Genomic DNA, 27,134 nt, shown 5'->3' with positions numbered 1-27,134 from the left:
CTTATGGTTTTTTCTTTAATAATTTATGGTTTTTGTGCTATCGATAGGGTGAATTCCCTACAATTATACAACACATTTTTAAATTTTTCATTAGCAATTTTAAATGCTTCTCAAAAAGTATAATCCTTACTATAATTTTAGGTTCAGTTTTGTACATGTCGGGAAGCTCAGCCTAATTGTCTGCTCGTTTTTTTTCTGAGTGGTCTTTCCACTATGAAAAGCCACTGAAAGGCTACTAATCTGCATTCATCTGTAATCTCTTGAATGTGTTATGGTGTCATGGTGTTGATATATAACTGCTTATACAGACTGTTGATATGATTGGACAGAGAGCACTGCTTTGTAATCATTTTGGTTTCTCTTGCTGTCCATCCTATCTAATCATTTGCACCCTGTGTATTGGATTACATTGTCAGCAGTTCTCTGTGAGTTAGAACTTCGTTTTTTTCTGCCTTTAGATAGTAAGCACATTGCCGCAGTCTCAAGTAAAGGGGAAAAGTCCCAATTCGACTAAGTGAGATCAGCCTTTTCAACAAAATCGAACTATGTAGAGGCTGACAAAAAAATTTGCAATTCACTGGTTTTTCTTTATTTATTTATAATTTTTTCTACAAGTCTTTTTGATTCTTTATTATATTTAAATATGGTAGTTTTATTGAAAAATGTTTTAAAAAAATATTAGTATTGTGTCTAAAAATCGAAATATTATTGATAAAAAAATATTCTTTTAATTTATAATACTGTAATAATTACATTTATTTTTCAGATGATGTAAATGTAAACCGTCATTATTAACTACAATATTTTATTTTAAGATAAAAAAACTGCATATGGATATCTACACAAATAACTTCATAATGTTTTTTTTCCTAAGGTGATACATTTTCTTAAATTACCCTTTGCACTTCTCATTAGTACCCCTGGAATCCCCACCACACTAAGAGGGTTAAAGAAGTGAATTGATGAAAAGCTCGGTGATAAATCCAATAGCATACAAAAATTGAAATTCCATCTAAGGAATGAGGCAGTCATCATCAGCCCGGGTAGCGATGAATTCTTGGGATGTTTTTCTACATAAACACGTGGCTTTGGCTCTTCCATGTTGTTCAAAATGTATCATGTAAGGCTGGATGTAATCAACCCCCAAAGAAATCATTGAAGTGATCTGCTGCCGACAAGCAGGGGTGGAAAATTGACATTGACCGGGCCACAACCAACCAACCAACCAATTTCACACCCCTGAATTGTCATCGATATTCACGAACATGATTGAAGTGATCCCATTAATGTCTCTCACCGAGTAAGTTCCCTTGAGAGAAGAGATGAGGTCAGCAATGCGACTGACCACCTCGTAGTCGTGCATGAGGGCATTCATCTCTTGGCAGAGGTCATCAACTCCAAAAGTGTTGAAAGTGGACAGGGAAGACATGGTCGAAGACGATGTGGATGAAGATGCCCCATCTGTGCTGCGCTCCGACTTGAGGCTGCCTCCCCGACTGCCCCCCCCCGAACCCACACCCCCCGATGCTGCCAACAATCGGCTCAGGGTCGGCGATGCACTCGAGTCCAGCACCTGCAGCACACACCAATGGTGATCAACCACATGGATTCTCTCTCACAACCACTCCACACAAAAGGCAAAGGCAAACCTTCACACATTATCTGCTAAACGAGTCAATAATGAGTTCATACAAAGAGAGAGATAAATTTAAACAATCAGGACAAACAGTCCTTCATAATTTTCAAGGATTGTTTAGGGATCCACTTTCCCCCCATGACAAATCTTGGGGGTCATATTCACTGTCTTTAATAACTTTTGTTCTTACATTTCCAAGAACAAATTTATTGATTCTTACTTTATATTGTATCAACTATATATCGAGAATCCAAAATTATACTGCACATTTTAATATGTTATAATTTAAAATGGTTTTGCAGGTGCTTGCATTACAAGATTCCCAATTGTACCTACACCATTACACACATTCAGCACTGTATTTAACTTTGCTATTTAAATTTTATTCCTCCTGCTGAATGTTCTCTTTACTTCTTGAAGAATACAACCTAAATTGATCAAATAAAAATTTTTTTTATTTCCCATTTATGATTTCTATTTTAATTGTAATAATAATAATTGTGTGGGCTTCCACTCTCTCATAAGAGTGGTAGCCCATCAAAAGGTAGGATCAGTAAGCATCGAGGATGTAGAGGAGATAGAATTTGACTATTTCAACAAATTGAAAAAACTTTACAAATTCCCAGGTTTCACCTTTGGTTTAAATTAAAACTCCTTTTTCACCAGTTGACGTCAAATTTTTCATATGATAAATACTTAGAAATCGAAACAAAGAATGAACCTTAAACTCTATTGAACCTTAAACCTTTGTTGTCTCAGGCGTAACTTTGTGGAATTTGCATAACATATTGAAATGTAATGAAATAATTGAACAGCCCTTAAACCTTATTGCTTTAAATGAAAATAATTACTTATTGTGCATACACCACTGCACTTTTTAACTTGAGTGTCCTCTAATAACTAATTGTACATTGAATTTATCTTTGGACTCCAGCTGCAGCTTCCTTTTTTTGCCAGGAATGACGATGTCAATAGATTTGCATTATTACGCCATGCGAGGGGGCATGCACTCAGCTCAGAAATTACAATTGAATTCAAATGCCCTCCACTAAGTTAAAGAATTGATGCAAGATTCTTAAATCCCCTTGATCCTTTTTGGACTTTGATATGATAACTTAAAAAAAATTGTTGCAATGATAAATTAATTAGTAATGATAGTAAGCGGAATGGTGCTAACTAACTGGGATTAAATTGCAATTGATTATCAATTTATTAAGCAAAGCAGTTCCCAGTTGATGCCAATTCCAATATCACTCTTTCGGACACGTTGAATGCAATCACTAAGCAAGTCCCACCGATGTCACCGGCCAGCCAGCCCTTGACCCCAACCTCCTGCAAAAGAGGGCTTCCCAAAAAAAGATAAAGAGGCTGGCCATTCCCCCTTCCCCTCAACGCACAGCCTCTTCCTCGCAGGGATCTACTTTCCCTCCAAAACAAATCTTGGCGGTCATATTCACTTTGAAAAAAGCTGAGATTTCTCTGGTCTTAACTTTTTGTGAAAATTACCAAAATCAGATGTGGAACCTGGAAGATAATTTTTTTAAGGGGAGTTGGGGTGTAAGTATGTTGCGTAACAATATCCAGACCTAATTAACACATTGCCAAAATCCATCATTTCTGGAATCACTTTTAGCTCTAACAATGATGAAAGGTTATTTCATACTACCTTGATCAAAAAGTTCCCGGAATAACCACCGTGTGGCGCTCCCATCGTTCCGATTTGAGTTCTGTTTTTTTTGTTAAATTGGTACATCTGTTGTTGATATTCCCTTTAAATCTTAGTGTCATAACTTGACATTTGCAAAAGTTACGGTCGGTTTTCGGTATGTCCATCAGTGCTTCCTGCGATTTTTCCATTACTTCCTCTCGGCTGCTAAAACACGTTCCCCGTAATGGTTTTTTAACTCGATTGAACAGAAAGAAGTCACAGGGAGCCAAATCAGGTGAATTCGGTGGCTGTTGGATGGTATTTGTTGCATTTTTCGTCAAAAAATTACGAATAATGATAGCACTGTGCGACGGTGCGTTATCATGGTGCAAAATCCACGAGTTTTCTGCCCACATTTCTGGTCTCTTTCGGCGAATTGCTTCACGCAAACGTCTCATAACGCCCAAATAATACTCTTTGTTTACTGTCTGGCCTTCTGGCAAAAATTCATGATGCACTACACCGTTGTAATCCATGAAAACCGTCAGCATTGCCTTCTTTTTTGACTGAAAACGACGTGGTTTTTTTGGTCTCGGCTCATTTGGTGAACGCCATTCACTTGCCTGATGTCTGGATTGCGTGTCGTACTTATAAACCCACGTCTCGTCTCCAGTAATGATCCTTTTGATGAATGTGGGATCGGATTCAGCCTCGCAAATCATGTCTTTTGCGACGTCAACACGGTCTCTTTTTTGCATGAAATTGAGGTCTTTTGGAACCAACTTTGCTGCTACACGACGGAAACCCAAATCATTAACCACAATGTCTTGGGCGGATCCATTGGCAATGTTCAAGTCCTCCGCTATTTCTCTGATGGTTAATTTGCGGTTATTGACCAACATTTCTTTTACTTTATCAATTTTTTCACCGACTTTCGATGTCGATGGTCTGCCACTGCGTTCATCATCTTCGATTGACTCACGACCACTTCTGAACCGCTCGTGCCACTGGTAAACGACCGTTTTTTTTAGAGAATCGTTGCCGAAACACTTTTCCAACATTTCCAACGTCCGTGCGCCACTAAATCCGTTTTTTACGCAAAATTTAATACAAGTTCGTTGTTGCAAATTTAAATCCATTTCTGCAATTGTAAAAAATCGCCAACACACACAGAGATAGATGTACTCTTGGCTGCGTAACTTTTGCAAATGTCAAGTTATGACACTAAGATTTAAAGGGAATATCAACAACAGATGTACCAATTTAACAAAAAAAACAGAACTCAAATCGGAACGATGGGAGCGCCACACGGTGGTTATTCCGGGAACTTTTTGATCAAGGTAGTATGTACATGAATCATATGATACACATGAGGATATCAATTAGTGAAAAACTGGTTTCATTTACAGTTTGCCTTGATAATATTGTAATACCACTCCAATTCCATTCCAATTGGCTTTGTGCCATACATTGACTCATTTAGTGATATTCACTGATATTTAATAGGAAATTTTTCCATTTTCTTGCAAGTTTTAGCCATTTTATATATTAGAAAGATTTTGCAGGTGGATTGCTGTCACAATGCTGTTTATTCAACAGCTTGAATGTCCAAGATTCAAACTCAGGCGGCGTTATTGTAAAGCCTTTATAGTAGTTTATAATATGATTTTATTTATATTTACTTGAATTTGTGTTTTTACTTGACAACAATCTCCCATGTTGACTGCCCTTCTATTCGACATAATCAAGTGCTTCCGAGAGTGTAACATGGTCAATGCCTGCAGGATAAACTGACATGATACCATCGGAAATAGAACTAGAGATTCATTTGTTCCTCAGCATTCTTCAATTTTATCATTCACATAAATCTTAGATACATTTTTACACTATCATGGCTTGAAATTAACCATTAGATTGACTATTTGTTTCACTTATTTCCCGTTTGGAATTATATGTGATGTGATTGTATGTGATGTAATAATAACCAGGTCACGGTAGTCCAGGGGGTAGAGCATTGGACTACTGACCAGAGGGTTCCAGGTTCGGTTCCTGGGCAAGTCTCTAGGCACCTGCAGCTCCACCCAAGCTATATGACTTTTTGGGTACCATATCTTCCTGGGAAACCATAACCAGCACAGGGAAAGGAACTGGCCCCCCTACCCTGATGTGTGAACTTCACACGCCATCGGGCTTAGTACTGGGTGAACTCTACCATCACCTACCAAATCGACCTTCGGGTTGATCACTGTGTTTATGGTTTTTTATGGTAGTAATAACCATTATCATACCTAATTTATATAGGCTCATTTGTTCCTAAAATGTGTTAACTTAGCGGCACAAGTATTTAGTCATCATGATGCTGTAGGAATCCATGCATGACTTGGAAGAGGTAAGATAGGAAAATAATTCCTTTTTTATATGATACTTATTTTTTCCAGGATTATATGGTTCTTCATTTAGTTGTTGCAGATGTTTCCGGACGTAGAAAGGCTGGACATGCACAATCCCTGAGGGACTTGGATTCTACTTTTGATTGCTTGGGCAACCAATACAAGATAATGATAAAGTTGGCAGTGAGAAATTGGAGTCCTTCCGTGGTTCAAGGGGAAATTAGCCCCAACGTTAATCCAGTCAAGACAGTTCCTGGCAAAGCAAAAAAGGTAATCCACCCTACTTTGTAGGATGGAAGATCAGCTGTCATAGAAATGGTAAGTTGGCTGAATTGAAAACAGAGAAAATTTGGGACCCTGACTCAAGAAACCTTACTCAAGACCTAATAGAGAAATATTTAAAATGTTGTCATGCAAAACTGTGGGGCTACTCATAACCCTAATCCACAGCTAATCTGGGAAGCATTGAAAATGGCATTAATAAACAGTTTGGCTTCTAACCAGGCTCAAAGAAATACCAAGGATAACGATTTTAATCCGCAGATGGACATACTCTCTCTTGTTCAAAAAACAACACATCGAACCTAGTGCAGACGAATTGTGATGATGACAAAAAAGGTATTGCAAGTGATAAGAAAATGGTATCAGATGCATACGTGGGTGTTCATGCAATGCAGACATTTCCTGAGGTTCAGCATTGTGACCGAAATAAGAGTAACTAACTCTTATACAGACCCTAATTTATTTTTTGAGAACACAGTAATCAACCTGAAAGTAGGTTTGGTAGGTGATGGCAGAGTTCACCAAATACTAAGCCTGAGGGCATGTGAAATTCACACATCAGGGTAATAAGGGGGGCCAGCGCCTTTCCCTGTGCCAGTTAGTTGAACCCGGTCCCTCGGGTCAGCAGTCAATCGCTCTACCCCTGGGCTCCCTAATCTATTAAAGGATGCTATTTTTATATTTCCTTTTAGATGAAGACAAACAAAACCCAACCTGTCCTCTTTTCACTGCAGCTAGAGGAGGATCAATCTGGGGAAAAGAAAAATTAGCCCTCTTTAATGACCCCAATACTGGGCTCAAAGGTTTCGGGGCCCACTTTGTGGAAATTCATGATCACTGAATCAGTGAACTTGGTACTTCTTCAAATTAAACTTTATTCCACCATTTCTAGTTTCAACACACAGGTGACATCATTGGGTACGTTATCGTGGAAACTATCTGATGGCATCGACTACGCATCGAACTGGTAGCGATCGAATTATGTTTAGGGTAAATTAAATACAGTTTCCTTATTTAGTGAACCCCAATAATGTCTGGAGCAGTCCATTTTCAGTTTTTCGGGTGTCACTACCAACAACTTGATATAGAGAATCGTTTCCTTTCAGTTCTTGCCGACGTATACAGAGATCTATATAAAATGTACCAATTCATCACTTTCACATGGCCTATCAATTTTACACTAAAAATCAATTCTAATTTTGTTTATATCTTTCAGACAGTCTACACTAATTATCTACTTTCATATTTGCTTTTCAGAAGTAATTTCAGTTCCTTTGATTTCTCTAGTTTTTACAAGCTGTTCCTAGGGTATATATGTCCGCAATGATTTTAAATGTAGCCGTACCCAATGTCCTGTAGACATTGGTTTGAAATTGGATTTAATTTTATTCATTCTTACGCGCAATTTATGAGGTGCCACATTTTAAAACAGTCACATCAGAAAGCCATTTGGCGGGAGCGTTCTATTTTTCCAACCATGTTATGGCTGGAATTAAACTTCACTCACATTTCTTTTTTATCATATTTTAACTCGAAAGGTTTCACATTGTACTTTCCTAAATAAATTACTTTTCCTACTGCAGTCCTGCTGCTTACGGTTAACATTGGCTTTGCCTGTCTTATTAAGATGTCTTGATTTCTTACCATACATATAAACACATTTTTAACAACATACTTAATTTTTAAGACGTGATAAGTAATACAGCCCAATATTTTTTGCACGCCACAATCTAACATAATATTATTCCTCAATTGCAAACCCAGTACCTATAAAATATGGCAGCATCTATGGAAGAGTTACCAGCCAAAAACTGGTATTCCTTTCACAGAAGTTTATTGTGAAAATATGCATTGAAAATTAAGGTATGGTTTTAAATTATTTTTTTATGCTGTTTTTTAATTGAACTTGTTTTTGTTTATCTGTTGAATAAATATGTTACTATGGCAAATGGTATGTTTTTCATTCATACACACATCACTATTCATTTCCTGATGCCAGGGCTTCATTTGGTGGCATATAATAGCAAATAATAAAATGCATGAATTTCTACGAAAGGCTGTTTGTAAGCCATGCGCAGGTGTCTGGCGACGCCAGCTCCATCTGTCAACCAAGATGATAACAATGACATCTCATTGTAAAACAACGAACGCCCTCTTTGAGCAGGTTTCCAAAAATGGAGTTTAAAGTCTTGAGATGGGAGAGAACATTTTACTGTTTCAACATTAAATTTAATTTCACAGAACTCTACCAGCCAACAAATGAGATTTACAAGCTCCATGATTCCACAGTCAAATAGCAGACTGGTACACCTCGGTGCCCACCAAACTATCATCCCGATTATCAAATCACCTCTATCTCCGTGACTGGTTGTGCCCACTTGAGGGCCAGCCTCTCGCTGCCGCCTCCAAAGTCATCCGATGACTTTGGTGTGACCGAGACGCACACGAGGAGGTCATTGAGCAGCAGGAGACGCCTTGCCTTGGACTTGGTGATCATCCCAGACTGGTTGAACGTCTGCAACATTGGAGAGATTATATATATATATATATATATATATATATATATATATATATATATATATATATATATATATATATATATATACATACACACACACTGAGTCCACACTCCTCACATCATTAATTAATCAAAACTTTATTAAGTTTAAACATTTGACTCACACCAAGTTAGAGGCTAACAGAAAATTGTGACATTCCAGAGTGCTTAAAAAATAAAAATGACAATGGTTGATTTTGGTGGCTACATTTTTAATGCGGTCTGGAATTATGAACACACTAACCAGTAATTTGTACTACACAGACAAGGTTCAGCTTCAATAACAGCTTGCAATTATAACGTGGGTAGGATAACTAAACCCTAAGTTAATTTGATGCCCATCTTATTACTGCTCATTCTGTACCATTCTCTTTGGTGATGAGGGATCATGTTTAACTAAAAATGAAAAATTTTAAACGAGTACCACGTAAATACCTCAATACTTTACGAAACAGCACTTTAATAATTCTTCAGCACCTACTCTATATATTCCACTTCTTACCAATTTCTACATAACATTAACAGAAGTATTAAAAATAGCTACTGAAATAAATAGTTGTAAACAAATTTGTGAAATTTCACTAGAAATCATTTTTAAAAACCGAGGAGTCAAATCCATGAGTCAGCGAGTTCCTGGCCAAACACCAGGTGCCAATGCTGCCCCATCCCCCCTAAGGTCCTGACATCGCCCCAGTAGACTTCTTTTTGTTCCCTTGGATTAAGGCAGCCTCAAAAGGAACCTGTTTTCTGTCAATAGAAGAGATCCAATCAGCTGTGATGAAGACATTGTGTGAGAAGTCCCCAAAGACTCCTTCCAGGGCACATACCAGTCATGGCAGAGCCACTGGGAAAAATGAGTAGAGGCCCAAGGACAGTACTTTGAAGAATTTTTAGCGTTTAAAAAAATCTGCTCGATAAATTATTAAAAATATATTTGCATTACTTTTGAAATGTACCCTGTACTACCCTGCCCAAAAAATACGCAAACTGAGGCCATAAAATTTTATTTTGCAAAATTTAGTCTACATCGATTTTGTCCTCTTCAAAGTACTCTCCATTCGTTGCTATTTACTCTTTTTTTATCTTCTTTTCCAATGCTTAAAGCACCTTTGGAAGTCCTCGGCAGCTAAGCTTGTAAGTTTTCTCGTCGTTTCTTCCCAGTGATGTCCCCTCATTACATTTTTGCATTTTTGGAATACGTAAAGGTCGCAGGGGGCAAGATCTGACAAATAAGGAGGATGATCAGGGTGATTGAGTTTTTTGCCAGAAACTGGGGAGCAATCAATGCTGAATGTGCATTGGTGCATTGTCGTCATGGTGAAGGATCCATCCATCATATTCGGTTAAATAGTGCGCACTGCTGATTTTCCTGAATTCAGTTCATCCGCTATCATTCGGGCAGTTTATCGAATGGTCGGTAATGACAAGGGACCACACATAAATCAATGTTGTTGTCAACACAAGTAGTTGAAGGTCGTCCCGGCCTTGCGTCATCCGTGGCGTCTTTGTTGGTCATCATTGAAATGCTCAATCCACTTGAAAATGGATGTTTTCTGTAGAGCACTATCACCGCACACAGCTGTCAACATTTCCGAAATTTCTTGATAACTTTAACCAAACTTCACCAAAAAACTTGGTGTTGATTCATTGCTCCGTGAATTTGTCAATTTCCATTTCTGATGAACATTATGAAACAAGGACACCAGAAACTAAACATAACTGGCACCATTCGCACAGCACAGCTCGACGAACCGCCAAGCACAGACGGCTGGCTGGCTCCTCATTGGGTCTCAGGCAACTAGCACCTGGCTAGTGGACGTGTAGGGGCTACAGTCCACGTCATGGCCGCCAGATTGCACCAGTTAACGCATTTATTGGATAGACCACCTACGATATATGTCAGAATTGAAATTGCCACCCCTTCCACCCCAGTGATGCTATAACATTCAGCGGCCACTAAACCACAAATACTGCTCAAACCACCCAGCCAATCTGCACGCCCGTTGGAGAGCACAAGAGAAAGCACTCGAGTGTTTGTGAGGTTCACCTTACGCCCTGCCCAATGAGGATGCAGGGCAAGAAGGAGGAAGACGAGCATCATCACCACCACCTAAGATGCCTACTTTATCTCCGCCTGATAAGTGACGGCACATATGACCCCCGACCAGGAAAATCACGTAGAGGATGGGCATCCCATGAAGAATTCAAAAGTGCAGCACATACCGTTCGAAGGCTATACTTGCAATGCATGAGACAACAATAGCTATACAAAAACAACCTCCTCCCTCCCCACGTTTTGAGGTGAACAAAAACTGAAAGTTGGGATAGTCACCAGCTGCGTCATATTGTCTTCCCTGAGGAGGTATCGACCTGCACCGTCCGACACCAGGGGCCTCGCTGCAAACTTGCCCCCAACATGGCGCAACATCTCCCGGAAAGCCTGGTACTGCTCTGCCTCCCTCTTGCGCTCATTCAGCATCTCAGCGAGGGACTCGAGCTGCGTGAGCGCCAGCTGCAGGGACATACGGTCGTGGTGACCTTGGGGTGTGTGCTTGAGGAGGTCCTGGAGGAGAAGAGAGTGGTGCCTTGGAGTGAACCATATGCAAGGCAAATGTGGACAGAGATATACGCTTTGTGCAGAATGGAGGGCTAGAAATCGCATGAAGAGCAACAGGGGGGCGATGAGGATGGCACGGAAAACAAACCAATAACAGCAGAAGAACCACCAGTGTATATGGCACACATTTCTTCAACTATTATAGGGTTTCACAAAAATATATCAACATAATCATCAAGTTAAGGAACTAAAAACAAAATAAAACAGCAAAATAATCATTAGTCACTCCCTGTTATGGATTAAAGATGTGGAAAAGTCTGAACACCCAGAAATGCAAAATTAATGCATTGCACTAATTCAAGTATTACATTTCTTGTTCATCCCCTTTTAATGATCTAAAGAGACATGTTAAAAAAAATCTGAAATTAGCTTCTTCAACTAACTTCCCTCATCTCATTTACAATTGATATTTAAGTATACATTCACATTACGGCACCATAGATACCACAATGCCAAAATGGTGAACCGTTTGCTCTCACGTATTTGATGGAAATTGAGGAACTATTGCCAGTGGATTTCACCATTTGCCATGATTTGATACGCGTTGCAGGATTGACCCAATCTACTTTGACAGTGCAGAAATTATCTCATGAATAAATACATCAATGCACCGCTTGCCGAGTTATATCTTCCTGCCAAAGGCATATCATTAAAGGTGTGCCCGACTCCAATATTACAAATCAATCAGAACTGGGAAAGGGTAGAGCACCCGTAAAGAGTAGTCTGTCAGGGGGTAGTCAAATATGATGGTGTAATCCTTGCAGATGGATCTCAATAAGTTTGCTCACAAAATATATTGCAATCAGACGTCATCCGAAACGTAAACAATACCTCAAACACTAAAAGAACTGTCAATGAAGCCTCTCATCTAATCCCTAAGGCGTACTCAGACAGGGTAAGATGCGATTATCTTTCGAAGGGCACAGCTGGAGCACCAACTCAATGTAATCGAGCAGATGCAGATGCCCCAACGAAAGCAGGAGGTGACCTATTTCAGGGTGAATCTGAAGCCCAACTGTGGGAACTAATGGTGCTGGTGATCACTACATTGTGTCCCTGAAGAAATTTCAAAAGGGTTGGTACAGCTGCATGCTGCCCAGCAAACTCCGTGCACAGGTACCATAACCAAACCCCTGAGAGGAAAAATGCAAAGTATTCATGGGTGGAAATACAAAGGGCAACTTCCCATTACTACCATGATTCAGGCACCCTATCAAAATGTCCCATGTCCATATGTGGAACTTATACCCACGAACCACCTCTCATGACAAGGTGGTGGACTATTTGAAAGCAAACCTTAAAACTGAAGTCGAAAGACAAGATCCTCACTGATCCTTAAATCCTCAGTTGAAAGATACCTGCATGCAACGGAATGAAATCCCCCACAGAAAACTCTAACAGACAGAGGATGCAATAAACTTGGCATGTTTTTTGTTGGCAAATGTGAGCACTGGCTTCACAGGGATGAAACTGATCATTACACAGATCATCCAACGGTGTAAAAGCACTATTCTGCATGGAGTTTGAAAAATGTTTATGAGCATGCAACAATGCTGGGTTACGATTATTCCTGTAGGGATTTCAATATTGATGTTGGGAAGAAGCAAAGCAATTGCATACCTCTTACGGAGCATGGAATTCAATAAAATCATTTGGCATTGATGCACTGATTTTAAATAAAAGGGATTTGGCAGTTCTGGATAACATTGCCACAGATATTTCCAGGGACTAATATAGTGTGAGCATCATTGACCCATAGTAGGGATGCTTGCTCTTCCAAGAAATATTGTTCACAGGTGCTGATTATTTGATTTGTCTGATCACATGGTCTGTTAATGGCCTGCGGTAAACTGAGTTGCCAATACTTATTACGAATATAATAAAATAAGTCGTAATAGGCAAGACCCTTCACTGATGAGATATTAAATGGCTGAACTGAATTGTCCAGCAAATGCCCTGGCTGGACTATCTAACCCATTACAGTGGAGTGGACAAATTCAACCAGTTTCTTTCTCCTTCCACCATGGAGACAGCCGTGAAAGTTCTGATCTGAAAGTGAAGGGTCAGGCATTTTTCCAAATTTGCACTCTGACAGTATTCGTGATTTATTGCGCACAGTTTAATATATTTTGTGAAGACTTACAAAAACGCCCCTCAAGAAAAAGCCCCAACAGCCAGCCATAAGAGAATAAAAAATAAATTAGAAATGAAAAGGAAAATCATCGACCATCCGGAACAAGGTGCAAGCGTGGCTGACCAAGAGCGCACATCAACAATCGGTCGACACCAAAGAATTGCTCTGCCTTCAATGCTCTGGACAAGATTAAGGAGATGGATGCTTCAATGAGAGAGACAAAAATAACTACTCAACCATTACATATTCTCATACTATTCATTACATATTATTGTGATGAAAATGATCTCTTCTGGAAAAAAATCAGCACGGAGGAGAGTGCACTGGTGGACCACAAGCCAATGAAAGACGGTCTCACACTGCCGTTGAGTGCCAATTCAAGCAGCAATTTGAAAATTTAAGTGATGCTTGTTTACTTTTCAGAAACTCCACGAGCCTTCAAGAAGTGCCAAGTCTGAAGAAAAGCAGGCTAATTGTGAAAGGGAGGTTAAGGGAGAGTATGGGAAACTGTTGCATCACACATTGAGAAGCAACACCCTAATAAGGCAGAGGCTAAGTGCACTCACTACATATAGTTACTCAACGATAACACCAAGTCGCAGTTTCAAAAAAATTCTGAAGCATTAGTCAAAGATAAATGTTTCTGGACAGCTTACTAGTTAAAGAAAATTAGGAATATATCACATAATACACTAATTATTATGATTTTTTTGTTCTTCACACAGATTTGAATTCCATGTCGGTTCATTCTACAATAGAAGAAAAGATTAAGATGATTCACAATCCAGAGCAATGTGTTCATTATTTCATTTGAATACACCTTGCACATAATTTATTTTTTTAGGCATGAGATCCATTGCCATATTTTACATTAATTTACGTAGGAAAAAGTGTTTCACTGAATGAGTGTTTTGCTTCATGAGAAAGATTGCGGAACAATTTATGCTCCTTGTGCAAGGTTCCACTGTATCAAAACACCAAAAGCTGTAGCCACAAAGTTCGTGTCATAATTTTGATCACCTGAGAATAAGACATACCCCATATATTACTCATATTCTGAGGCAGAGAAAGTGCACCATATATGGCAGCAAAGACTTAATTAAATGTGATACTAGACCCAGGGGTTTGATTCATTATCTAATAATTGTCTCCCTGCTTCTCAACCCCAATGTGCCATACACACCAGTCTGATTGAACATTTCTCAACTCAAACACTTATTTCAACACTTTTAACTAGAACATTGCATATCATTTGAACCCAATTTTCCCGCACTGACCACCTCCAAATGAAGCCTCCCCCTCCTTGCCTACAGGGGAACATACATAAAAAGATGGACATCTGCAAGAAGTCAGTTCCCCATAATGATGACTTTGAACATTGAAACCTGGGCTGGGATCAAATAAAATTCTGCAGAATTACTAAGACATAACGTTTTCATTATAAAATGATTCAATTCCATAAAGTCAGACCTTAAGTAGCCAATTATTATTATTCTGTAAATCAATACGAGCATGCCATTGAAATTAGTCAAGCAATAGACAATTACTTATTCCAAGCAACAAAAAACAATCCTTCTTAGACTCATCACTTTAATTGCAGAAACCTCCATTATCACAACAATGCCAATCATGCTCCACCAGTATTAGACAGAAAATGTGTCTACTGATAAAGGACATCACAGGGTTCACTCAATCGTGCTAAGGTTTTCAAATATGACAAAGAAGGGGAGCATAGATGAGGATGGACAGGGATACCATAAACTAAGAGGAGCAGAGGAAGGGAGAGAGAATGTACGACTCACCTGCAGGAACAAGATGAACTGCGGGAACCTCTGCACCGGTTTCACCATAAGGCCAAAAAATGACAATCGGTCATGGGCACTGATCTGTTTCACCTGAAAGGGAAATGACGAGTAAGGCATCAGCATCAAAACGGAAACAAACCACTCATCACTCCCAATAACAATTCCAAATGAATAGTCTAGGAGATGCCAAATCCAGAAGAAGGCGCACTGCTGAACTAGAAGTAGAGGTGAGATGCCCTGAGATTGTCCAAGTTCAAAATTCCATATAAAAAACAGTTTTAAAACCATTACTTCAATGAAAGACACTTGAATATGCACACAAAACTTCACTCCATCAACCCTTGGACTAGAGTGCCTTTTAAGCCATGAATGAATATGTTCAGGGCCTTCAAGTCATACTAAACCTCCCTAAAGCTCTCCTCGCATTCCTTCAATATTGGGGCAAATGAATGTTTAGGAGTTGGAGAGAAGTGGAAAATATTGATCTTTCAAAGGCCATTGGAATAATAAAGGAATGAAGTGAGTTGGAGAAATTGGGAAAATAATGATTATTGTAAAACAAATCGGAGGAGAAGGCTTTGGGGAGAAACTATCCCATGCCGAGGAATTGACCATCGCTGAATTACTTCTAACTTCGAAGAGGATGAAAAAGAGGAGACAGTTCTAGAGCCTATGGAAGCAGAGAGGAGGAGATTCCAAAGAAGCACCAAAGAAGCACTATGGAAGCTTTATTCTCCAGTAAAGAGAAGACAGGTGCTCTTAGACTTGGCTCCAGCTCCCTCGGAAGAAGAATTTCAAAGGAAGTTACTCTCAAGGCTGATGCCTATCAGGTGGCGCTTCCAGTTCATCAGCAGCGCCAGTCCTTTCAGTCATCCAGCAACAACAGACCTGAGCACATCAGAGCCACCACATGCACAAATGACCACTAATTAAACTTGTTGAGTTTCAATGCAACTTAGTAAAACATCATCAAAATTTACCTTGGATGTTTACAGAAAATGAATAAAAATTATGACAGGGTGTACCTAACCTCTCCGTAAGGTCTTACCTTACTGGGTAAGTCCTTACTTAGAGGACTTAGTCAGTTGATGTTTTGAAGAAGGCAGGGTTCACCTGAGGCAGGCAGTAATAGCCCTCGCATAGCAGTAATCAGATCAGTAATTGAAAGGAAAATTGATGAGTGCATCCAGGATGAATTTTTTTGTTTCACGGAATTCAGGAAGTAGACATGACACTAACTCCTACCGTCCAATTTCTCTGCTGAACCAATTCAGCAAAATATTTGAGAAGGCATTCTATGTTAGGGTAATTTCTTACCAAGAGGTTTCCAATCTCCTTTCACCATCTCAGCATGGTTTTAGGGAGCATAAATCTACATCTTCTGCCAACTATCAGTTAATAACCCAGACTTTAAACGCTCTAAATAAAAATATGGAAGTCTCTGCAATGTTTTTCGATTTCTCGTAAGCTTTCGATTGTTTTGACCACCAATTACTTCTCAAGAAACTCCAAAGGATGGGTATTCGTGGCATACCTAATGCTAGGATTAAATCCTACCTATTTAATAGAATACAACATGTGGTCGTTTCTAAAAATGGTACATCTTTTGTTTCCCCAAGTAAGGTCCTTAATCGAGGTGTTCCTCAAGGCTCTGTTCTTGGGCCTGTCTTGTTTATTTCTTATATAAATGACCTTGTTGATAGTTTTCAACATATAAACGGTGCTACCCCCTTGTTATATGCTGATGACACCAACATTATTCTTGTATCGCTTACTTTTGATGAATTGATAGTTAAGTGTAAACAGGTTAGCCACAACATACTCTATTGGTGTCATAATAATTTCCTAGATTTGAATATAGAGAAGTCTCACCTAATATATTTTGCAAATAAAAATAAAGCAAGCAAAGAACTTTCTATTTACGTTGATGGGAAGGTGATCCCATAGGTACAAATTACCAAATTTTTGGGTTTCCACATCAATTCTCAAATTTCTTGGGATGAACACATAAGTACTTTAACCAGTAAGTTAAGCTCGGCCTGCTTTTTAATAAGGTCCATTAGATCCACAGTTTCAGTGGCCGTTCTCTGTGCACTATACACTATACTAAGGTGAATTTTATTCTCACATAGCCTATAGTATCCTTTACTGGGGTTCAACATCTAAGGCCTTGGCTATTTTCAGGGTCCAAAAAAGAGCCATTCGGCTAATGAGTTTTGCAAAACACAATGCCCCTTGCGCCGTCCCCTGTTTAAAAAATTGGATGTATTGCCAGTGCCATGCATTTATATTTTTCATGTAGTAGTACATACAAAAAGGAATCTGAGTATGTGAAAAATTGTGGTATCCATAAATATTCTACAAGGCAGAATGAGCATCTGCACGTTTTATATGTGTGTAGAAACAATGCAGGTGCTGGCCCAAATGTTATGGGCCTTAAACTTTAGTATAATAAACTCCCAGCTGAGATTAAGGGCCATAAAAGTGTGGCTGCATTTAAAGTCAAGTCTACTTAGGTTCTCAAAATTAAAAATGTTTTATTCAATTGCTGAATTTCTTGATAATGCCTGATATGTCTTGTATCCACAAATGTATTTTGTCACTTTCCCCTGACGTGTCTTATATCAAGTGTAACATTTGTGGCTACTTGATTGCTGGACAAATAAAATGTATTATTATTATATAATAAATTTCGGAGAAATTATGTAGGCATTACTGAAGATATGAGAACACCATAAGGACAGGTGAATTATCCATGGTCTATACATGTCTCGAGCAAGACTCGGTTGCAAGAAATGGATGGATGGTTGGGATGGGCAGTGCTAAGAAGATGGGTGCCCTTGACCACTCATGCTTTCCAATGGAAAGCATGAGTGATAAAGGACACTCAACAGAGGAAAGGGTTAAATAGGCATGGGAGGAACTGGAAATGGGGATGAGAGTCAGTTGAGAATTCATTAAATCAGTTGCTGATCATTAAATCATGTTTGCTGATGACCAAGTTAAAGTTTGCCAGTCAGCCAAGTGGGTGCAAGCATTGCTTAGTGAATTGAAAATTCATTGCGACAGGTATGGGATGAGAATCAATATTAATAAAACAAAGGTTATGCGATTTTCTAGAAAGAAAAAGGCCAAGCTTAACATTAAAATAGGAGGGCAAAAACTGGAGCAGGTAGAACAGTTTACGTATCTCGGTAGTGTTTTGGACCAACACGGTCAAAGTAGTAGGGACATACGGAGCAGAATTTCGCTAGGCAAAGGGGCTTTCACAAGGAGGAGGGAGTTGGTGACAGGGACGTTGAGTAAGGATATTAAGAAAAGACTCGTAAAAACTTTGATATAGAGCGCAGCTATGTACGGCGCGGAAACGTGGTCACTGAAGCAGGAGGATAGATGTAGACTGGTGGCTTTTGAAATGTGGGTGTGGAGAAGAATGGAGAATGGGAAATGGACCGAGAAGAAAACAAATGAGGCAGTCATTGGTATGGTGGGCGAGAAGAGGAGATTGTTGGGCGAAATCATGAGGAGGCTGGAAATAAGCATATTAATCGGCAGTGGGATGCTGTGATAGAGGAGAGAATGTGGTGCAAATGAGGAAAGGGAACGAACAGGTTAGGAATCTTGGACGGAATGTAGAGAGCATGCTGAATTGAATAGGGGCCAATTTTAAAATCAAATTTCAGGCTGTGTTTTGATATTAGAGGGAAAGAAATGCATTATTGTACAGCTGAACAGCTAATATCCATCCAAAGCCTGCCTTAATTGGTAGCATCTACTCTGACCAATGATGCCATTACAATAATTACAGACAATGTGCTTTCAAACAAGTTGTATTTATGAATATGGATCACACCTTGCGCTGAAATGACGAGCCTAGCTTGTCATGATCTCCCGAAGCCAAATCACGCAATGACGAATGTAGCTTGTCATCAGATTTTCATAATTTTAGCATTATTTAGGGGAACGACATAATTAATTTGAAAGTTTAAAAACTTTAAAAAATCACTAATGTACATAAAGAACTCATATTTCATGAAATATGATGCATTGGAAGTAATAAAATGGTTTTCTATGAGTAGTGATAGCTGTGTTCTCGATGTTTTTACGGGAAGAGGGTTTGTTCGTCAACTTTTTAAAATCCTACTTTTGGGCAGCAGATTTCAAATTGCACTTGCTCGGGAACTACCGCCTTGATCGCCATGAAATGTAGAAATGAATAAATTGAGTTCTCTTCCAAACATATTACGAATTTGAAGGATAAATGAAATTTTAACACAAAAATTTAAAAATAGTTTTTAATCAGTACACTTTTGGCAACATTATTGGTGAAACTAAGCTACAATTTGGAATCTTTGACAAACTGTTGGTTTAGCCATCCTTCCGTAGAATTATTTTCTTTCATTTTCCTATTGGGTGTCCACATAGAAGTATCAAGTTTCTCCTACAGAGTTGCAAGTTTCGACTATCAAGTTTCTACTACAGTTTGTACAGAGTTTGCCTTCTCGAGAAGGGTGTTCCTATTACACGATGAGTCATCTTCTCAGCATTTATTGTGGTGCCTACGCAGTTCCTCTTTGATAACCTTATTTTGAATGCGATCATTCATGTGGTTAGACGGAGTGTGTCACAGGGTGTCGTTTTGGTTTATGTCCACATTTTTACATATATATAGATAGTGAGGTGAAAACTACCCGTCAATGTATAAAAGAATTATAAATTGTGTACGTGAAAGTGACGATGAGAGCATTGAAAAGAAGAGAAGGAGGAGAGATGATAACAAAGAAATTGTTTCAAAACCAACTTGCGTGATTGATTATAATCGAGGAATGTGGACAAACAAGACCAGCAGCTGGCATGCTTCCCGTTGATGAGAAAGTTCATGAAAGGATATAAAAATGTTCTTTTATATGTTTGATGATGCACTGTTTAATTCTTACACTTTATACTCGAAAGTAAAAAAAAGAAGAAAAGTATACCTAGTTTTCGTTTGGATGTTGCAAAGGCGTTATTGGCCAAGGTCACTCTGCCAAATTACAATGTTCGTGGATGACCTCCACATGGTGACATACCAGTCTGATTGCAAGCTAAAAATTGGACTCATTTTCCTGAACATATCCCATCAACAGCAAAGAAACAACATCCAACAAAAAGATGACATGCATGCTTCAAAAATAATGTCAGAAGCGAGACAATTTGGCAGTGTAAGCACCTCCAGGTACCTTCAAATTTGCCAGAGTGTTTTGAGAAGTGTCATACTTTCTCTAAGTATTAATTATATATATGTATATAATATTATGTATTCCAATCTATTGAATAATAATGTTGTCTTACTTTAAACAAATATTTCCTAATTTTTCACTTTATGTGGAGATTTTTCAATGACAAATGTAATTTTCTTTTTTTTAATATTTAATATTATTATTATTATACTTGTAGTAAATCAGAAAAATGTCTCGACGAAAAAAAATCATTTAACTATATACTATATAATATGAAATAATAATAAATTTTTAATTTTTACTTCACTATTCCAAGTTGATTACCAACTACAAAATATCATTTCATTACCTACCATACCATTTTAAAAGAACCACAGAAAAAATAAATACAGAATAGGGGCACGATATTCAGAAAATAAATTGAAGTGGAAGGGGTTAATATGATAATTCATTGTAGCAAAGTAATAAACAATGAAATGGTCATAATCATTCATCACTGGTAAGACACACACTCACTTTGAGGAAATCGGCAAGGGCTGACTTTCGTTTCGACTCCTGCTTGGCCAGGTCCATGGCAATCGAGAAATTGTTGATGAAGTCACTGTAGATCTCCAGCACCACGGCCTTAGAGAATGAGGCCACAAACACATCCCCCAGCACCTCCTCCTTGTCCCAATTGCGCACACACTCCGTGAGCGCTATGCGGAACAGTGCGTGGCACTGGAGGATCTCGGGCACGCGGTGGAACAGCGTCGCTATCTTAGGGGCGCTCAGGATGGGCGGACTGCTCTCCTCCAGGGGCCTCTTGTAATCCTTTTGGGGAGGAACACGTCAACATTTCAACACCTTCATTACAGTACAATCTCAAGCCCCTCGTGCAGGCGCCTCTACGACCAAATTGACAACTCCTTAAGCAAACAAAATCGAGAAATACACCTCTTATGCCAAATGCTGGATGGGGTAGTCTAGTGTGCGGCGCACATCCACCCCATACCCCAAGTTCATGTTCTCTTTGGGCAAATATATATACATACAGAGTGCACTCAAGTAAGTTTAGTCGTGAGGGACATTTGATGGCAAGACAAGAGAGCTAGCTCAAAGCAGGAGTCTCCAGAAGTGTCTGGAAGGAATCCCAACTCCCGTTAAGCCACATAGAGGTGCCTGGAAATACAATTGACTGAAGTTTAAAATTTACTGCGACAACATGTTTTCAAAATGAATGCACCCGCAGCAAGTATAGACAATAAATAATAAACATAGAGATACTTTTCGGTGCAATCCATTTCAATTTTAGGTGTGGGTGAATTAGGGGTTTTTCAATATAAATGGAATCACAAATCAGAAATTTGGTGATTCTTAATTAACGAGCAATTAACAAATCACATCATCAAACTTTTTCACTTGGAGCACCATCTAATTGACCAAGTGTGACAACAGGAGATTCAGAGAAGAGCAGCTAATTGTGGAATGATGGTTTAGTAGCTTTTTTAGAGACACAATAACAATACACTTTACCCTATTGATTTCTAAAACCAAAACCATGAACTTTTATACCACATTCAAATTAATGGTAATATCTTGAAAAGCCCAATAGGCAGCATACGTTCAATTTTAAAACCTTTATACTCGTATCTCAAGCATTAAAGTTTAATACAGACTAAGATCAATTATTTATCTAAGGATGAAATTTTGATAAGCATTAAAATATTTTGAACTTATAATAATTACAAAACTGAATATTGATGGTATATAATTTTAAATACAATCCATAAGTCCCCAATACTGCCATTTCAGTGTTCTTGGGCATTTGCATTTACTCGTAGCAAAGAGATATCACAATGAATTTAAAGTGTCTTCCAGCCAATATCCGAAGTGAATCCACAAAATTTTAATGACTTGAATGATTTGTAAATCAGGACTTCGTTCAATGCATTCTGATATTTGAAAACAAAATCACATCATGCAGTTTTTGTTTTCGTAGATACATGCATGAGGAGTTAATTCAATTATCCACGACCAAGTGCACTAGGCTCATGGCCATTCCTGCTACTTTCTCGCCCACTTCCCCAATTCGGAACGCATTCAGTATGGAAGAGGGTGGTGGATTTAGCACCAGCCTATATACACCTCAATGGAGCTTCGCTTCAATATCCACATCCAAATGGACGACTATATGATTCCATCGCCTAATCCAAAAATGCATGCATCCATCCATCCAATTGTATATCCATGCCTGCACACATTGGAGACATTGCAACTTCAAATGCCAGTGGATCTGACCGCATTTCACTTCAATTCTTTCTCTTTCATAGTGAACCAAAAATCAGTCCATGCAACTTCCTATTTTTACAGAATGGGAAAAAACAATAGAAACATTTATTTAAAACCGCTTTTTCAAAAAAAGGAAAATATGCTATAGAATACTTAAAGTATACTAATGAAAAACCATAAGTTTAATCCACGAATATCATCCCATAATTTTGATACCTGAGGATAAGACGCACCCCATATTTTTGCCAAATTTTGATGGGGAAAAAGTGCAACCTATGCTGTGGCAAACACTAATTTTTTCTGGCAGTGCAATTAATTTTTAAAGGATTTTTGGATGCACGCAACTTTTTTGCAATTTCAGCACATCTTTTGTAGCATGATTAGATTCAACAGACTAAACTGAGTTGCTAGAAATAGGAAATACATAGATATTTCCATTCATGGAATTGTCATTCAAAAATTCATGCTCCTTACATCCCATTCAAATGCTGTGAACTTATCATTGAACACTACTTCCAAGGAGAACAGGTCTTTTCTCTTCATTCAAAGGCAAGAGAAACCCCGGTCCATCACTTTTGTGAGGCGCCACTCCAATGGCCAACAATACGTTTTTTGTGCCACTCTACATCATCCATTTCAGGCAAAAATTACGCTTTATTTCAAAAACCACAAACCCAAATACTCCCCAAATGCAGCGAAATGATGCTGATCACAACAAGGCCCTGCCTACAAACTCACCAAGTGACTTCATGCCCAGAGTAACAATAAGGCTCAGGCTCTACTGGAGAATTGCTAACACCAAATACTTCAAAATGATAGCATCCAACACATACACACCACCTCCTTAATGACATCATGGTAACTTTCAATGTAGAGTAGTAACTGCTTCCCAGGATTTCCCATTTCCATTGTCCTCGAAAACTCAGTCAACTCCTGCTATAGAGCAAACAGCTGACTCCATGTATTACCAAAGAATACATCACCCTCAATAACTTTGCATGGAAACAATATACTTTCAATTTTGCCAAAAATTCTATAAATACACAAAAGGTACAGTGATGTGTGCCAAAATGTGAGGGAAGGAATTAAACAACATGGTAAATTTAAACAAAGGAAACTTATACATAACTTGGGAGCACGCTTTGGAGGCTGAGGTGATGTCGCCACTTTGAGTAGCCACAGAATAACTCCACAGCCCATGGAAACCAGAAGAACACAATCGAGCGAAATCAATTGCGCAACCTTTTCCATTCACCACCCCACGAGGAGAGACAAGCACCAAACGAGTGCGGAATGGGTGACTCACATTGACCAGTCTCTGAAGCGTGGCCACGTAAGAGTTTTCAGAGTGCACTATGGCTGCCACGATATGCCGCCTCTTTATCTGCTCCGAGGTGAGGCCTGGAGGTGGCGGAGGCAGCGCTGGGGGCTGATGGCGCCTCTGGAAAGCTGGGAAGGGCGGGAAGGCCGCCGCAACATCAGTGGGTGACACCACAGCACCAATCATTATGGCCCTCGGCCGTACCACTGCAGTCGTATTTGCCATGCCATCGTCCTCCTCCTGCAGCAGCGGCATGCCCCCGCCGATGCCGCAGCCATCCACCACCGCGAGGGGAGGGGGGGTGGCCAGGGCGCTCCCCCCGTCTCCCCCCTTGCCCCCTCCGCCCCTGTCCACATCATACTGGTTGCGTCTGATGGAAAACCAGCGGGAGAGCCTGCTCTCGGGAGCCCCCGTGGCAAGGGGGCCTGCCTCCAGGGGACAGGGGCCACCCCCTTCCCTCCCACGCCCCCTTGACTCTCGCCACTTGTCGCAAAGAGTACGTGCCTTGTTAAGCGTCGACCTCAAGTTACCACTGGCCCTGGAACAGGAAGCATCATCAGCCAAGTTCAAGGAAATACACTTGCATTCGTTTGCACGAGGGCGTTTGAGTGACCCGACAATAAAGACGCTAAAGGCAAAGAGCACTCACAAATATTCACACTTTTCAAACACACACCAACAAAGTTTAATTCCAGAACTCACCATGTGTTATCTATTTGCTAGAGTGATATGAATCTTCAATTCCAACACTTGAGCACTCTAACCAGAGCTAGTCCAAAACTAGTTGCTACCAATTCCATGCTCCGGCAATGATACCTTTTAATGAGGGCATTGTAAAAATCAAAAATTTATCTTTATCATGTAGAATGGGAGTGGGCATATATTTCCTCTTAAGGTCGTAAGGAGGTACAGCTGCTTCATTTGCAATTCCTCCACAGCTAAGAGGGGAAATTTGGAAAGACACTTTTATATCATTCAGTAGAAAACGCAATACTCATCTTTTTAGGGATTGATGTGAAGAACATCAAATGCAAAACAACACATCAAACATATTTATGCACAAAATCAAACGGCACTCACGTCATTTAAGCAGCCATCTCTTAGCAAAAAGTGCCCAATCATTTTCAGACAGCGAATTCCTGAATTGAACCATACTGGACATTTTGGATTTCTTCTCAAAGACTTAGGATAATAAAGGAAATATATTATAAAAGAGAGACAACTCTCACGAAACACTATGTGATGAGGCAAAAAGAAAAGATGGGTGGAAAACATAAGACTGAGCGACCGATAGAACTACGAGTAGAGAGAGAGAAGTTGATAAGGTACACGATCAGTCTGAGGACATAATAGCAGATATTCCCGAGAGAAACCCATGATAGTTATAGGGTATTGGAACTTGACCTCAAGCCAAGGAAGAGATAGTAGTGAGGTATAGGACTATGGTTTAGGAACAACAAATGACAGCGAGGAGAAAGAAATAGAGTTCTGCAGTGGACAGGGGTTTATTATAACTAACAATTAGTTTTAATATCACATTAAGCATCGGTATAAAAGATTAATTCCTGGGGATTCAGAAAGATATCAGTTACACTATGGTTACCATCACTGTATTATGGTTAGACACATACCCAGGAATAGCATGATTAATTCACTAAGTTTCCCAGGAGTGGATTTGGATTATTGCTCAGGACTAATGAAGAGGAATGTCAGATTCAAAAGGACAAAACATGGAAGACGTTTAAACAAATAAAATTTAGAAGCATTAATTAGAACTACAACATAGGATTATCAGTAGGCTGTAGACAATATCATGAATGGGGCTAGGGATCTGGAAATAACTGATGACGAAATGGGAAAATATCACAAAAAGGATATCAAAGGCAGCAAATTTAACTACGTGATCAGTTCAAAAACTTCCCAAACTTTTTAATTACAAAAAACACTTTGCCAACAAAATAATGGTAAGGGTACCTCTTTAAAGTGGTCTCCTCCCCAATGTATACACTTATCCCAACGGTGATTTCACTTTTTGAAACAGCCCCGGAACGCTTCTTCCGGAATGCTCATAAGCTCCTCCGTCAAAATTTTCCCTCTCTCTCTGGAATGGTGGCAAACCTTTTTCCTTCGAGCAGGGTTTTTAATTTGGGGAAGAGGAAAAAGTCAAACGGGGCGAGATGTGGTGAGTTGGGTGGGTGGGGAGGCACAGCGATCTTGTGTTTGGCTAAAAACTATTGGAGAGTTCTTGGAGACGAATGAGCCAGGACATTGTCTTGGTGATGAAACCAATTGTCACCCCTCCATAGACGAGGCCATTTTCTCCTGATTCTCTCTCTCCTTGAGGTGCGTCATAACCTGCAGGTAGTACTCCATGGTGAATGTTTGGCCTTTTGGTAGGTATTTGTGATGCACAACCCCCTTTACATCGGAAAAAACAGTCAACATCACCTTGACATGCAAGCGAACTTGTCGAGCTTTTTTGGGGCTGGGGTATGTTTAATTGTGAAGATTGCAAGATCAATCTATGGTGAAGATTGGACTTTCGTTTCGATGCCATATTCATAAGTCCATGACCCATCACCTGTTGTGGTCCTGGACAAGAAGGTTCGTCTCTTCAGCAGCTCAATCAAAGAGTTCCCGACAGACTTGAACTCTTTGTTTCTGGTCTGCATTCTTCAGGTGCTGCACAAATTTGGTGGCGATTCGATGCATCCTCACTTTTTCAGTCAGGTTTTCACAGCACAAACCAATTGAAAAGCCACACACTTCTGCCAGTTACCTGACAGACAAATGGGATCGTTCACTCTCTTGATGTGGCGGTCATCAGTCGACGTTGATGGCATTCTGGAGTGCCTGTTGTCTTCCACTGATTGCCGCCCCTTTATGAACTGGGTAAACCACTCGTAACATCCGCCACATTTGATAGCATCCTCACCATCAGCCTAGGCAATCGACTCAAAAGGTTTCCATGAAGGGTTTGCAGTTTCAAGAAGAATTCCGCAGAGTAATGCTGCTCCTTCAAAGAGCTCATGTCCGTGGATCCGCTTGTTTGCTGTACTCCTTCACATAAGCAGCCATAACTAATCAACAAAACAAGATGTGAACAAAGTGTTTGAAGGTGGTTATTTGGGAAGTTTCTGTGGACACAATGCCTTCAAGCAGATAAAAAAATAACCAACTGGAGGTGCGCGATAAAAAAGTTCAGGAACATTTTGAAAAGGCCTTGTGCAATAACAGCAAATAGAAGGGTTCAA

At 39.5% G+C, this 27,134-nt stretch overlaps 1 protein-coding gene across 1 annotated transcript in view; it reads right to left on the bottom strand.

The window, feature by feature from the left end:
• The window catches only part of LOC139692777 (uncharacterized), a 111,583-nt gene that overhangs the window by 21,592 nt on the left and 62,857 nt on the right, over window positions 1–27,134 (bottom strand). The window contains exons 7-12 of the mRNA XM_071591057.1: window positions 23,866–24,418; window positions 20,805–21,101; window positions 15,067–15,159; window positions 10,846–11,076; window positions 8,307–8,471; window positions 1,298–1,573 (exon numbers count right to left, since the gene is read on the bottom strand). Coding sequence (XP_071447158.1) covers window positions 1,298–1,573; window positions 8,307–8,471; window positions 10,846–11,076; window positions 15,067–15,159; window positions 20,805–21,101; window positions 23,866–24,418 — 1,615 coding nt within the window. The remainder of the gene's footprint in view (window positions 1–1,297; window positions 1,574–8,306; window positions 8,472–10,845; window positions 11,077–15,066; window positions 15,160–20,804; window positions 21,102–23,865; window positions 24,419–27,134) is intronic.

The sequence above is a fragment of the Hetaerina americana genome, unplaced genomic scaffold (genome assembly GCF_022747635.1).
Source record: "Hetaerina americana unplaced genomic scaffold, ioHetAmer1.1.p SCAF_41, whole genome shotgun sequence".
Taxonomy (NCBI): domain Eukaryota; kingdom Metazoa; phylum Arthropoda; class Insecta; order Odonata; family Calopterygidae; genus Hetaerina; species Hetaerina americana.
Note: the sequence above shows the minus strand (reverse complement) of the source record. Positions and strands in the feature narration are given on the sequence as shown.